General features: G+C 38.9%; 1 protein-coding gene across 1 annotated transcript; it reads right to left on the reverse strand.

Annotated features, from left to right (window-relative positions):
- Positions 1 to 728: 728 nt before the first annotated feature.
- Positions 729 to 1624, reverse strand: LOC131571600 (tetraspanin-3-like). Its single transcript, XM_058824379.1, has one exon. The coding sequence runs from the start codon at positions 1622 to 1624 to the stop codon at positions 809 to 811; it is 816 nt and encodes a 271-aa protein (XP_058680362.1). The 3' UTR covers positions 729 to 808.
- Positions 1625 to 16258: the final 14634 nt, after the last annotated feature.

Consider the following 16258-nt stretch of genomic DNA (forward strand, 5'->3'; position numbering starts at 1 on the left):
CATGCAGGCTGGAGGGAGACTGACAGAAAACTAATAAGTGGTAATAAGTGGATTTAATAAGAAGGGCAGACATATCTTAAGAAAAAGCAGTGTATTTCTAGCATAATTCAAGCACACACTACTTTTTTTGCAAAAAATAATTGACTCCTTCCTTGCTCTGTCATGAAATAAATGAATGAATACAGACAGACTTCCTTGCTCTATTATTTGGGAATTCTTCCTGTGCAACTCTCAAGACTGCTTTACCTCCTGCTGCTCATCATGGTATTACTTACTCTGTTGCTGTCAAATCTACTTAGATTGTACCTTCATGCCACTTCAAAAACTGAAGAATAAGTTACTTAAACCAGCATTTTAGCAAGAAAAAATAAATATTAAACTTTATCCAAAGGACATCTTATAGAAAAACCAAAGCTTCCAACACAAGTTTGCACATTAATTGCTCTGCAAGATTCTAGTACAGTTAAGATGCCGTCCAAAAGCTCACAACCTCACAACAAGTTGCCCTGAGCCAGATACACCTTTTCTTACTGCTTCCTTCCCCTGCACTCACATACAGTGGTTTTGTGTCTGCACAAGCTGAAGACTTGTCCCCAGAAGATTTTCACATAAAGAATGCTTACTGAAAAATAACCTGTGGGAAAACTGATCTAAGATCATGACACTAAAGAAAAAAAAATCCAACAGTTATCAATTAGTTTGATTCATGATTATTATTATTTATGCAATTTTTCAAAATTTTGTTCCAATGCAACAAGAAAGTAGTAAAAAGCCAAGGAAACATGTAGCAAAAGGTCCAGAAAAGCAGCTAGTACCTATAGTCCTGTGAGAAGACATATGAGTCCAGAATAGAAAGTTCACAGAATGGCTGACGTCTCATGAGGATGCAATTGCTGACAGCAGCCAAGAGCTCCAGGATGCTTAGCACAATACAAGACCAAAAAATGTACAGCATGGAGAAACACAACTGGTCTTCCAGCTTCTTTAGACAGCCTTCCTCAGAAAGCTGCTCCACATGGCCTAAGTCTCCCCTGCAGAGGGAATGCTTCTCCTTACAGCAGCTTTCAGGGACACAAGTTGGATCATGCAAAGATGATGCCTTTAGCCAGTCTGTGTAGTTGTGGACCCCACAACAGTGCAGCTTCCTCTGTATCACATCCACAGCACTGCTTCCAGGATCCTGAGAGCATGTCCAGTTGTGCTGGTGAACAAGGTAACTGATAGCACTTTCCAGCTGAGAAGCTGTCCTAACACAGTAGGAACATGCCAGAGCTACTGAAGACATTTCTAAGCAAAGAAGGAGCAGCAGCAAGTACATGAAAGTCCCTTGCTGATTGCGGGAACTCTTCACAGAAATAGAGAGAGCCAAAACTCCAATAGGTAGCAATGTAAGTGCAGTTACAAGAGCCAACCAACCAGGGAGAGACAAGTAAGCCTCCTGAAATAAATATCTGTAGTTCTTGAACATCAGGATTGCTGAAACTCCACCATACATGTGAGCCACAGCAGTACCCCAGAAGATGAAGCCTAAGAACCTCAGCACAGATCGAGCAAAGGACCTACGGTAAGCATCCTCATAGCACCACAAGGAAGGCAGACCCATCACAGCCCTAACTCTCCTCATTGTGCTCACTCCAGCTAATCCTCCTCATCAGCATTTAAGAGGCTTCAACCCCACTTATCCAGGTGCAGCAGATGATATCTCCACCTAAAAACAATTTGCAAGAGAGCAACTCAGATAAGGCTCCTTAGGACAAAGACTGAGCCCTGAATCAGCTTGATCACATGCTGCTGCTGCTGCAGCTTGTTCAGCACAGCCTGCAGGAACCAAGAAGGTATGTCCCCAGCTTGCTGTGGAGGGTCCCTTACTCAGCTGTCACTGGAGACATTTGCACTTGAAGGAGGACAGCTGGAAGAAGGCTGCATTCCTTTCATGTGTGGAAGACCTAAATGCGGAGGAATAGTCAAAGTGGTAGCGAGCACTGCTTTCTCAGATTACTTGGACTACCCAATTCTCCAGCAGTAGCCAGGATGGCAACACATGGGCAAGTCAGAGCCATTGACAAATGGCTCTGATTGGAGCAGAGCTTAATGGCTCTGGTTTAAGCAAAGCTATTCAATAAGGAATCTCCACAGGTGATATTCACCTAGACTTATTATCCTCCTTTATCATTCATTCAGTGTTTTAAGGGCCATAATGATGTTAATAATATTCTGCCCTTTTTTACTCAGCAAGACTTCTCTATAGACAGCTTCAATTACTCAAGACACCTGGATGAGAAATCCCAGCTATTTCACACTTTTACCCCTCAGCTTGTCTTGCCAGTGATCTGACTGACTGCTGTTATGACTGAATACAAGAGGCAGTAAGTGCTATATTAATTTTTCCTTGTGTGTAAAGAAACTGAACTACATACCAGCTAAATCACTTCACAATAATAACAAAGGGAATTGATGCCACTTTATCAGCATTATCAGAAGAATATTATTGCTCAAATTTGTGGTATGCATGAGCCATGCAGGATTGGAAACTCAAATAAATCTTGCCACAGGTGCCAGGAAGGCAGACCCCAAGCCCAGCAGTGATTCTGTAATTGTCCTGATGAAGTCCCTTAAGGTCTCTTTGGTTTCCCAAGACATAGAGCGTGACTAATGCAACATACATACATAAGGGAGAATAGAGAGAGATGATCCTCATTTTCAGAAACATGAGCACCTGCACACCTGACAGAAAATCAGAATAATTTGGTGCTAAGATCCCTGGAACCCTGTTAAAGTCTCAGCAAAACTGATGATCCCACATCTGTCAGACATTTTACAAGAACCTATTGCTGATATATACAGTATGCATACACAGATGTTGGGCGGATTCCCATCAAAATCTCTTTCTATATGCTGTACAAACAAGTTATTAAGGCTAATTATTTTGGAATGAGATAAATTGCTTTTATTATTTTTAATCTTTTCATTAACAGTAATTAGCATGCAGTGATTAACTTGTTAAATCTTAACAAAATCCTTCTTTCAAAGATGCTCTTGAATGTTGTCTTCCTTCTCTGATGTCTGTGTCTGTCCTCTCTCCTGTTCCACCTGCTGCTACCCCCCAGCCCTCCTGCTGTGTTGGTTTTGCTGCCATTCATTTAGTCTCTTGAATGCTTTTTTCCCTGATTTCTGTCTTCTGCATCAGGAGATGGGGAAGGGTGGCAACAGAATTCCCCCTCACATCTGTACACACATGGATGCCACACTGATTTGTTTCCACAGTGCAGGAAAAAAATATCAGAAAAGTGTGAGGAAACATATCAGAAACACATCAGAAAATACTGTGAGGTGTACTACTGTTTTTTAGCTTGCAAGCTTTGTGAACAAAAGCATGTCAGCCTGCCTCTTTTCCTTTCTGCCCTTTCCTGTGCCCATAAAGCTAAATGAGATATTAAGAAATGAGTTACAACATAACTTCCATTTAGCTTATTCTACATCTCTGTGTTCGTGGCAGAACAAATGGGCCAGAGATCATAGCAGACCACCAGTTCAATACGGAAATCAGAAGCACCAACACTAAACATTGACTCGGAGCCAGTACCCAGGTGAGAGGTCTCAGTGTCCTTGGGGGAAACAGAGCACACTCAGCAGCATGGAAGAGGGAATTGCAGCAGTGGCAACAAATATTGGCAGAGCTATCTAAAACCCCTCACCCTCTATTTGCTATGCAATGCATAGGCACTCAAAAAAGAAAGCCTCTGCTCAAAATGTAAGATGATGGACAAGAAAAACAGAATTGGTCTCTGAAGTAACCAAAAGACAAACTGGCACCCTCAGTAACACTGCCTTTGTGATAAGTCATTTTACCTGTGTGTGTGGACAAAAGCTTGAAAAAGCAGTGTGCAAAGCTATCCATCAGGAGACTGTAATGTGACAAAGAGAATATAGGTATGACAGAATAGGAATACTCCTCTGTTTTCTTTACAGTGGTAAACAGCACAACATGATAAATGCTGTCCCTATTTTCTCTGAAGTTGTTCCTGCTTATGAACTGATGAGTATTGAAATTCAAATGTGGGTGTAACAGATAAGACACCATAGATAAACTATTTTCTGGAATGTTGCTGAAAGTATAATCCTTCAAGTTACTAAAATGTCAACAGTATACTTTTTTTTTTGCATTCACTGCTCTAGAAAGCTATAACTTTGAACAGCTCTGATGTGCCCAGAAGGTCAGAGGAGCTCATTCCATCTGGCCCCAGGAGCAGAACCAGAGAGCCACACAAGCCAAAGTTGTGTTTGTGCAGTGTAGGCAGCTGACTAAACTCATTTTGGATGACACAGGCTGTCATACAGATTGATCAGGGAGCATAGCTGAGCTGTAAGGGGCAACAATTCACATCAAGATGGCCAGCTAGTCTGTTCAGACTCGTGTGAACAAGACAAAGTCTAGAGGTGACCATGGCATTAGGCTATAGCTACACAAGCCCATCTTAGAATCACAGTCACATAATGGTTTGAGTTGGAAGAAACCTTACAGATTATCTCATTCTTGTACCCCTGCCACAGGCAAGAAACGTTTCACTAGACCAGACCAGACAATCTTCTAAGCTTCTTACAGGCCTCCTATAAAAAGATACAGGATCTCAAAGCCATAACCTCAGGAACTGCTCAAAGTGTCCCAGTGCCACAGACAAACCCCAAAACTGCCTCTGTAAAACAGCTGCTACTTCTCCTGTAGCCCATGTACAGATGAAGATGTAGATGGTGAAATCTACTTAAAGCACTCAGAAGGAGATTTGTTTTGAGAGTTTGAACTTCTAAAGGCCTTGTTAGATTAAGGCACACGTAGCATAAAATAAAAAACCATTCTTTAAACCTTTAAGACCATTCTAAAAAACAGTGGTTTTTATCAATTTCATCAACTCCACTTTTACAATAAGCTTCCCCACTACTACATACCTTCTTGACACCTCCACTGGGTGGCAGCTGATGTGTCACCCAATTGGGCTGACAAATCCAGAAAAAGTGAAAATGGGTATCCGTGGTATTGGTCCTCCTTTCACTGGTCCAAATCCTTTCTGCTGGTGTTGGCAGTACATCTTTCCCAAGTCAAAGAGAATTCACACTGATTTTTTCCACTTTCCAAGAAAAGCCCTGACTGGATGTGACTGCATGTAAAGTGGCAAAAATTAAATAGTAATATGTGGGGGGAGGGGAGAAGGAAACCAAAACCAACCTTTGTTTCTTCTGGATCAAGCTATAACAGGCACTCAAAACTCCACACAGCAGAAGGACTGGGTACCAACTGGAAAGCCATCTCTAAAACACTGAAATCTGCAACGTGCATTGCCTCTTTGAGAATAAAGAACACTGTTTTATGCAACATGTCGTATATTACAAGATCATTAAGGCAGCCCAAATGGAGGAAGATAAAAAGCCCTGGTTGGACCCAGTGCCTACAGCTGCAGCCATGCACAGCCAGTTTCCATAGTAACCAAAGCGAGGTGATACTGCCTTGCGTGAGACTGATGCCTCCCATGGAAAGCTTGAAGCAAACAGAGGTATGACTACCAGCTCCTGTTCATGGAGAAAATGTACTCCGCTCAAGAGCTGATTTACCATTACTGACATGTTTGAATGCAAGTCTGTCAGTTCTCTACCCTGGCTCCATTTGCCACACCAAAAGTACCCTTTTTGTGATTGAGGAAACACAACAAATGTTTTCAGGCTTTTATTTGGTTTTGCTTTTAAGATTCCACACATTCATTGGTGTTGAAAATATTCAAAATCAAATGTCAAGAGTTTGGTGTTTTCAAGTATTTCCCTCTTTCTTTCCTTTTATTAATTGAACATTTTAAAATGCAGACTAAAAGCTTTTTCCTTTTTTATTGTTAAATCTTATTTTCCCCTTCCTTTTTTTTTTTTTTGGCTTGCCAGTCTGTAATTTCTCTGAAATACCTTGTGACTGGATGAATACAGAATATCAAACTGTGAAAAAAGGAGGGGAAAAAACTCACTTTCCATATTTCTGTCAATTCCAAAATTGGAGAACATTTTAAAAGACACAGAATGGCAAAAGAAAAAAATAAATTACAGTTAAAAGGGAACTTCTGTTCTTTTGATTGTCTTTATTGCAGTTAGTAATAAAAACAGATTTGAAGAAATGGTACTTTGTAAAACCTTCAAAAAATTAGGAAAGGGCTGAATACCATGAAATTCAAGTCACCTTGACTTTTAAAGTATTTTGTGACTTGGTTTTCATCGTTTTCAACCATCACTAGCTACAATACTACTTATGTGAATGCAGTACTTTCATTTGTAGTTGAAAACATATGCAAGGTTTCTGGGCATTGTCTGAAAAAGACTCTTAATTTGAAATATAGGGCCTTTAATTGTTCAGCTGACAGATTTCTCTTTGGGGAGGAAGTGAGGAGCGCCTGCATACATTATCTGGAAGTTATGAAGACCTGACAAGACACTAAAACTTGTCAGAACTTCTCAGGAGTGAAGTTTGTTCTTTGTGTCTCCTCAGAAAATGGAATCCTTGTACAATGCTTTTTCCTCAAGAGAAGTCTTTCATGCAACACTGGGCTGGAGCCCTTCTGGCCAGTTTTCTCCATTGTATTGCATGTGAAAACTCAGATCTTAGCAAAATGTAGCATTTTACTTGTGAACTTTTGCCCAACTAGTGAATGAATCCAACTGTGCAGCCGTAAAGCAGTAAGAAGTGAATAAAAATTTGGAAATATTTTTTTAATATTGATACTTTAAAATATTGATACTTTAAATGTATACATCACCTGATACAGGTCTTTCAAATTAATTTTCTGATAAATCTTAAGATCAGTCAGTCTCAGCATCCTAAATTACAGAGGTACTTTTACAAATTACTAGACTCATTTCCGGACGCAATATCAGTTTTTTCTTGAGAGCACTGCAGCAGTGATGTACTTGTTTGAGTGTTATTGGACCCTGTACTCAAACTTGGCTATAGAGGAGAGATTCAGCATGATCACATGCAAAAAATTCTTGATTGCATTTTCACTTGAGCAGCAATTTAGGATTAAAAAAAACCCCATTGTAGCAGCAACGATGTTATGAGCCTAAGACTACTTCTGAAGTACTTGTCCTGTCCAAAGATACATACAGCAACTTCTTTAAGTTGAGAGCATTGGATTATCTTGGTGTGAGCAGCTTGCAGACCTCTCTAGACCTGTAATGGGAGCTTACACAAAATAATGGAATTTGTGCAGACTGTGCTTCATTAACTCATTGGAGATATTTTGCAGGGTGCAGGTTCTTCTTCAGCTGATTGACTGGGGGAAACCTATCAATTAGAATATTAATTTTGGTTTAATCTAAATAATTGTTTACAGGTCACATTTTTCCACCAAGAAAGATATTAGTAAAGAATGTTTTCAGCCTACAAGATAGCTGAAAATTTAGCCAAGTGAAATTAAAAGGTGTATTTGATAGAGTCCTTGTCTGTTTTTACTGGCATAGCAGTAAGAATATCTGTATCAGACCTAATGTTCATCTCATACCAGGTTTTATAGTGACTGTACAAAAGAATTTATTTTTATTACCTTTTGTAAGTCATGATATGAGCATATAAAATGTCAACTTTGTCAGAATTAGTCTTATAGCACATTTCAAAGAAGTGGAACCAATTTTAATAGGATTTTTATGCATCTCCATTCAGATGAAATGCAGTTTTTAGAGGGAAAAAAAATCAAAACCAAAGAAATATGCAATTTATTTCTGTGCTCTACTTCTAGCTCCAATCTCTCCACCAAACAATTGTCTTCAAGAGGTATTCTGCATTTAAATGGAGATGCTGTCATTGACAGAGAAAGGATCTATTATGTTTAAAATCATACAAGCATCTAAATACAAAAAAAAAAAAAAGACAAATAAATGAAAATATATTTGAACATGGAATGTAAAAACACATTTAAGGGAGAGAAAATGTGAATGCATTCCAGTACCAGGAATTATGTCTCTGCTATCTTCCAGACCAATGACAAGTAGAACAACTTGGCATTGTCTTAGTAGGAGTAATTTTATTTTATTTCAGAATTTAGGTACTCATCAAAACTTTATTTTTGAGCTTCAAGCCCCACTGCTGGGGACCAGAGGCCTTTTCAGAAGTTCCCATAATGCTGAAATCCAGCTAGGTCTACCAAAAATATTCCAGTACTCTAGAAACACATTACCCTTTCCCACAGCATCTTGATGTGTGTGGTTATTGTTACCCAAGCATCTTCTTCAGCACCTTCCAGCAGACCTGGGCTCTGGGATACGTTCTGTGTGAGAAAGCCCAGACAGCTCTCTTGCCTACAGCTCAGTCTGAGGCAATTTTCCGCAGTACCGATTATAGTCCTGAGTGAGTACTTGCTCCAGCATGAATATCCATGCCAGTATAAACCAAGACGTGCAAGTATTCCCATTGTCAACAGTCAGATAAAAGTCAGAGACCCAGTGTGAAGCTGAGGGGTGACAAAGGAAAAAAAGATTTGTAGTAAAAACTGTGGGTAGGTTTAGACAAATTCCATTCATTGTTGCTGCCAATGAAACAGACAATGATGAAGAGCATAGTTGCTGAATCAAGATAAAAGCTACCGAAAATACTAAAAAAAAAAAAAAAGCATTAACTGGATTTTTCTCCTTCAATCCCCTTCCAAAACTTGTTTGGGTGGTCTCTCTAACAAAATAAGATAATTTCCATTTCTCTGATTGGCATTGTGAGAGCAATCACTCAGGACTGAATAGAAAATTGCTCCATAATCCTGGTAGTAACTGTGGTCTTCCTTTTGCAGAGAACAAAGTGCCAGATTACTCAGGGCTACCCTGAGCTTTCATCCAAAATAAAGAAATCAGGTATTACCTAAGCTTTCATTCCTACCACCACCCACTCAACAAGCACAAGGTGATGCAGTGCCCATGATATTCAGGGAAACTCTTGTTTCATGCTGATGGAAGGGTAACCTTGCGACTCCTTGTACACATTTCCCTCCCTCAATATTCATTTGCAGGTGGACATTGGAGACATATCAGAGTGGTACAGGCATAGGAAGCATCAGAGGTAGATATCCATTACTTTAGGGAATTGAACAGCCATTTTTGACAAATGATCAGGCACCAGTAGACAGCTAGACAAAATCGGTAGTTAGGCAAAAATGTTTATTATGAACCCCAGTTGTGGAGAATTTTCACAAAGTGTGAAATTTTAGGCAGAGAATCTTTCAGAAGTATCTGCTCTGATCTAAAATCCTCAATGTGTGGGCCACAGCATTCAAAGGGAAGTGAACACTGCAATTTCACTTCACTGGCAACCATGTGGGCCTCCAAATGCCAATGGGCCGGAAGTCCATTTAACAGCAGTCCCCAGAGTCATGGAGGGGGCCAGAACCTCAGGAGCAAGACAAAGGTTCTACCTGTGCCCCGAGGGTTACAGCAATGGTGGAGGTGACCAGAACAGCATCATTTTCTCCACATGCCATGCTGACATATTTCACCATCAATATGTTCACTTAGGAAACAAAGTGGTATTTACAGACCTGTCAGCAAGTGGAATGCATAAATTTATTGCAGGCACCTAATAAGAGCTCCAGTTTCCAGAAAACATGGGATTCAAAGGGAGTGGAGCTGACAGAAGCTTCTGCAAAGACATTTTGCAGAGGAGGGAAGGGGCAACAGCTGAGGCCATGGACCTTCCTAGATTTGCTGTGGCACAGATTGGCTCTCAGTGTCTTTCCTATTCCCACAGTACAGAGACTGTGCAAAATGCTTTCCTCCTGTGCAAAGTGCTCAAAGGAAGATAAGACATTGTGCGGGGAAAAGTGGAAAAAAATTCTTCTGTGTTCATTGCATTCCTACTAAGAACAAGCTGCTCTTACTCAAATATTCAAGACTTTATCCATCCTGGATGTTTGCCATGTGGCAGCCCCATTCATTTTAACACAAAAATGTAGTGGTGCTCAACCTGTCTTTAACAAGTGTCACTTTGACAAATGCTTTTGGTAAGCCTTAAAAATACTGAAATAGCACATGGAATCATGACAGAGTCCATATCCCTGACTAACATGGTAACAACCACCGCTGAAAACCAGTGTTTCTTTAGATTTAAAAGCACTGAAATAATGGTAAAACCTGCTAAATACACACACATTCTAGGTTTGTATAGGTTCAGTCTGGATATTTAACTGCTTTATTTGTAAAAAATGGTTATGCAATTTACCAGACAGGTATATCTTCTGTTTAATTTAAAATATCTTCAATATTGCACAGGTGAGATACCAGAAGAATGGCAACTGTGGTTTTGGGTTCACCATGCTTCAATATTATTCTTTCAATAAGTAATGGTGAAATGTTTGCTAGTGGCTAGTAGTAAAACCTATTATAAAAATACATTGTCCTTCCCAACAAGTAGATCTCAGACACCATGATCCATGCCTCAGTTTCACACTACCCCTCTGGACAAATTTGCAGGTAGCAGTAAAAAGTAGAACTCAATTGAACAAAGCATTCAGGTGCCACAGATTTGAAAGCAGCAGGAATAGAAGGCAATAAAATGAGCTTTGATAAATGAAAAAGCCTGTGCTCAGAGAGAAATACGAACAAGCACCTGATGACACAGAGATTACCCGGCAGCCAAAACTGGCACATTAAAACAGACCTACTGTTTTTTTCAGTCATATTCTCATGCTTGCAAGTGACTCTGAGAAGGCAGATTGCAGAAAAAGATACAGGTGAAAAGTCAAAGTAAACTCGAACACTGCCAAAGATTTCAGAGTTAGCAAAAAGGGTCCAGGCTAGGATTCTTTGCCCTATAGAAGAAGTTCTTTATAAAAAATGAAATTTGAATACATAAATATAATAAATATTAAGAATTTTTCTTGCCTAGAAAGTGAATATTTTCATGAATTTAAGTAGAACTTGAAATTGTAGCCTAGGATTTCAGATTTCAAGGGGGAAAAAATCAAATATTTTGCAAGAATATTTTAAACATTTCAGGGAAACTCCAGGGATATTTTACTTAATTTATTTTCATTTTAAAATTATCTTTAATTTCAAGGGTTTTTTAAAAGTACTTTAGGTATTATGATATAATTCAGAACAATATGTTTAACGGACTGGAACAGTATTCTGCAACTGTCTCCCTAGGGAATTTCAGGGTATCTTGCTTTTTTTTTTTTTTTTTCCTGAACCAAAATTGAAAAAAGATTTTCCAAAAATACAGAGAAGAGAGTACACTGGCAGTGAAAAAAAGACATTAAAATCTCCATCATTTTAAAAGGGAGAAAGGAGATTTCTATGCACATTTCCCTTTTCTGACTTAGATCTCACCCTGCCTCACTTCTGCAAAACCTCCTACACCCTTTAAGAATGGAGAAACCAGTTCCACAACTAGGCTCAATTGCTCTTATTTTCAAGGTAAATGCAGATGAAAATTTTTGAACTCTTTCTGATCTCTTTGTAGGCAGAAACATGTATCTTAAACAGATGTGTACAAACAAGTCCAGAAACCTTCCCTAGAGAATATGTGCATGAAAGAACTAGAGGTTATCCATACTAATGAGTTTTAATACTTTTCATTCTTAGTAATGCTGCCATATACACCTGTACAAATGACAGTCTCTTCCCAGTGGTCTTTTGTGTAAGGAAGAAAAAATCCTAAAATCCTTTCATTATCAACTCCACAATAAAGTCTGAAGTGGAAAGACAGCTTTCCAAGCCTCTCCTACGTAATTAAATATAAGTTTGGTTATACAGCAAGTATTCTGAAATGACACAAAATCCTGTGAAATCAAAATGAGAGCTAGCCTGCACATGTTTATTTAAATCACCTCACATCAGGTAAATTTAAAGTGCTTAATCTAAATATATAGGTACTGCCATTTTAGATATTGAACTGCTGAATTGTCCACACTGACAAAGCTGGAAAAAGTATAAATGGGACTAAAAGCCTGAATAATATTAAACCATTCGTTTATCAGCAAGGATGTAAGAAATGAATATTCATGCAATAGATAATATTTTTATGAATAGATTAACAGGTAGAGATAGGTGCTTGCTTTTGCATTTAATTTTCACTCTTTCTTAAATGAAAGAATAAATCATATCAATGCAGACTGCTTAGAATGGATTTTACTTGAATTTGAATAGCTGCAAAAATTGACATATTAAGTAAAGTTCACTTTGTAAAATGGGTGTTGAATGGGTAGTTGAATAAAGGAACCTTTAATTTGAAATTTAACCTTTTAAAAAATATATGTATAATAAAAGTAATTTAGGGCAATACCTTAGCTTAGGCTGTGTGCTGTTTGTCTAGGAATCTTTTTTTGGAGGATTTTTCTTTTTATTTTCCGTCTGTTATTTGTAGAATGTGAATTAAACCAGTGTAATATCAGTAATACCAATTAAAGAAACAATATACAATCAAATAACAAAAGGTAATCTAGGGTCCAGCCTTGGAAGTTTTCCTAAATTTGCATTTACCTTTTCTGTATTTTTTTAATAATTTTTGGGTAACAGAAAAAGGAAAAGTTGCATTTAAAGGAGACAGGAAATGTTACCACATAGTCTATCCCAAGCATATTGTCATCATAGTGATAAAGAGAATAAGAAATGAAGGGTTTTTTTCCTGACTTCTTAAATTTATAGTTAATACATCAAAATAAACCAAATACTTTTAAACTGAGGATGACAGGATTTAATTAATAGATTTTTTTAACATGTATCTATTTCTTTCAATAAATAATCTCAGGGAAGTACTGCAGAAGGTGACCTGCTAATCACAAAGAATATAAATAAGAGTTAAAACTTCATAAGTAAGAGTTAAATATCTCACTCCTTGTAATGACTTCAGGGTAGGGAAAAGGGGAAGGAACTCAGTAAGTCAAATGGATCCTGAAGTTGTGTGGGAGAGATTAAGAGAAGATTATCTGCAAAACTCGAGTACAAGCATAAGCTTTGGGAAGGATAAACTACAAGAAAAACCCCTTTCTGCCTTTTGAACTACTCTGAGCTTTCCATAAATAGTAATGATAAGAACTAAGTTATTCTGTTGATGACACCCTGTACATTAAGGCAGGCAAGGAGAAGAAGGCTGATCTCTCACTGTCGTTGACATTATTCCACTTCCAATCTTTCTTTGCCTTTAAGAGTGTATATTTTCATGCCAGATATTCCTTTTCAAATTTCATGGCCCTGTGTTCAGTGGGCTTTAATGTCACTTGACTTCTCAGGTGAGCATAACAGTCCTGGTCATCAAGTATTTTTCTGCACCAATGTTCTGATTTGCATTCACAAGAAACCTAAATATGGGAAAAACAAAGGCTCTACTAAGCCCCTCCAGTAACCTGTTTGCTTTGGGTAGCCAGGATTATGGCTGGAAAGAGCATCACCAATGACACAATCGCTTGGGATTTTGGTCCTGCTGTGATTCTATTGACCAAATATTGCTATGCAACTAAAATAAAAATAACCAAAGCATTTTTCAAGGACCTTACTTTCTTTACATGTCAACCTCATACTAAAACATTTGTTATTGTGTGCAAGATTTAGACTGAGTCACATCCTCTTTATGCATGGGTTGACATTTACCTCACTGACATTTATCCAGGCAATGGCTGCCCCACTCATAAAAGAAGTACTTAGTTATTGAATATTTGTGGCTATTTACTGTTGTACGAACAGGTAACTCTCAGAAAAAGCCCTGTTCCAGAGTGCATCTTCACTTCCAAGACATCAATTTTCTTACTTCATGAGCTAGATTTTATTTAAAATATGCCATGTTAGTTTTTCCTGATCTAATTTGTATCTTTTAGATACCACCTCCACTAGTGGCCTTTTTTTTTCATAGAAAAGTCACTCATATGTGTAACATGAAAGACAACTACCTATATCTTCATATCTTCTGTTAGTTATATACCCTACACCAACACAGAGGTAGGGGTCCTTGTCCACATGCTCTTTTATATGTTACCTGCATAGTTTTTTGACACTCTCAATTCATTCTCACTTGGAATGCTTCATTGCCTTCAGCAGCCACCCCTGGCTTTTTAAGGCAGATGAGAGAAGGGCTATTTTTCTGTTGAGTTTAAACTTTGCTCTTCTAACTGCATCATGAGAAGGAGCTTTGAAATCATTATCAGTAGTCATAACTGCTGTAGGAAAGCACTGGAACCCTGCAAGCAAGAGACAAATTTTACTGCAGGAGTCTGACCCTAAATCTTTCTGAATTACCAGCACTGCATTTACCCTGCCCACAGTTCCCATAGACACCATTCAGTTCCTTTTGGGAGAATTGAGCCAGCCACACACCTCCCACTGAGCTCCTCGACAAGGAGGAACAACCAATATTCTTCTATCAGAGAGATCATGTACTGAAACTAAATCCTAGATGAAGGACAAAAAGGGGCACTAGGGTTTGAGAAAGTTGTAAATTTAGGTCACTTTGAGAAGTGAAATTAAAGGCCATGCTCAACTACCTGTAAATCTGGGAGTATTTTTACTTTTCAGGTTTGAATCTTTAAGAAGAAGCAACTGAGAAAGCACAAGGATAATACATGATGAAAAATTATGTTTACCACTGAGACCAGCAGAGACACTTCAGAGAAGAGAACAGAAACCACAGTGCTGCAACAGAATCATTTAACTCTCCTCTTCTGTGCTTGCTTATTGTTCCTAAGTCCTGCACCTTGTCTTCAAACAGAATTTTGCCTTCATTGTCTCTTACCAGCCTCCTGCACAATTGACAGGCTGATCAGTTAGGGCACCAGAGCACAGATCTTGAAGCAATACCTCAGGACCTGCATTCCCCTCAGGCCACCTACCTGTTTCCCCCCCATGCAGATCCAAATTAATCCACCAGTGCTTACAACCCCACACTTGGTAAACTTAGCTTTATTTAGTTATGCAAGTGAAGTTAAGTTTCCCACTGGAGAGGGGAGAGATATCTACAATCTTATCTTGTGAAGAGAGGAACTAAGACAGACCCAGGCAGTGTATCTGGGATTACTTCTGACTTCATGTCTCCAGTTTTCATCCACAACCACCCTTCAGCGCTACAGGTCAAGCATGGGGGCACCACCAGAGATATTCTGAACTATTAGCTGTGCAGTGCACCACATCATTCTAATGATAATCGACCAACCAGAGCCAATATATTATACAACTTCAGAACAAAAAAAAAAAACCTGTAGGAGCTGCTGTAGCAAAACCAATTAATTTATTGATTTGTCTGTGGTCTGAAGACATACACTAAGAAGATAGCTGGGTTTTGCTATTATTCTTAGATTTACAGTTAACAAATGGCAATATTACAGTAAAACAGTAAAATTAATGGCAATTTCACATAACATAATGCAGAATAGTGTTTTGTATGAAGTAACTGCCATGTAACTAGTCTGTACTAGTCATTAAGTCTGATGAGATACAAGCCTCTATTGCTACTGCTCAGTCCTCACAGCTAATCTGAGATACAGCATGCAAATATTAATTAAGGGACATAGATTTGCCCAGGAGCTGCAGCAGGGACTGCTGAAGCTGCAGCATTTGCAAGTGGACCTGGAAGAATCCTTCAAAGACAGCACAAAATATGGACCAGCTTTATTTACAACCATTTTTATTCATTCATTACCTCCTCAAGGAAATACTAGAGAATAGATCTTTAATGCAAACAAGGCCACAAATTCTTACTGCAAGCAAAACAGAGAACAGCTATACATAGCTGAGCGAACCTGCAGGCCAAGAGAGGCGGTGGCCATTACTGGAGGAACTTGGAAAAGACAAGCAAGTTTAACTCCTTTTTCCTTATATCAGTGTCATGGTTTGACTGGCTCAATGCCAGTGCCCCCATGAAAATACACCCTTCCCTGGTGTCTGCTGTGAGATGTGACCAGGAATAAGCAAAGCAGGCTCCCACTTAGAAATAAAGAAAACTTTATTAGCTAAACTACAACTACATGTGAAAAGAAACACACAGGAAAATGAAAACCTTCCAAAAACATTTCCTCCTCCCCCACACCACATTTCCAATACATCCACCCCTCAGATCACCAGCTCTCAGTCTAGCACCACCCTTCAGATAATCAATTCTCAGTTCATCAAGAGGAGAGAAATCCTTCTTATGCCATAGGCTTCTCCAGTGTTTCCATGTCACTCGTGGCACTGCCCGGAGATCATTTGGCATTGTGACATCTTCCTTCCATGTCCAGCGCTCTCACCACTGCACATGGACCAGAGCTGCTTCTAGGGTTTTTCCTTT

The sequence above is a fragment of the Ammospiza caudacuta genome, chromosome Z (assembly GCF_027887145.1).
Source record: "Ammospiza caudacuta isolate bAmmCau1 chromosome Z, bAmmCau1.pri, whole genome shotgun sequence".
NCBI lineage: Eukaryota > Metazoa > Chordata > Aves > Passeriformes > Passerellidae > Ammospiza > Ammospiza caudacuta.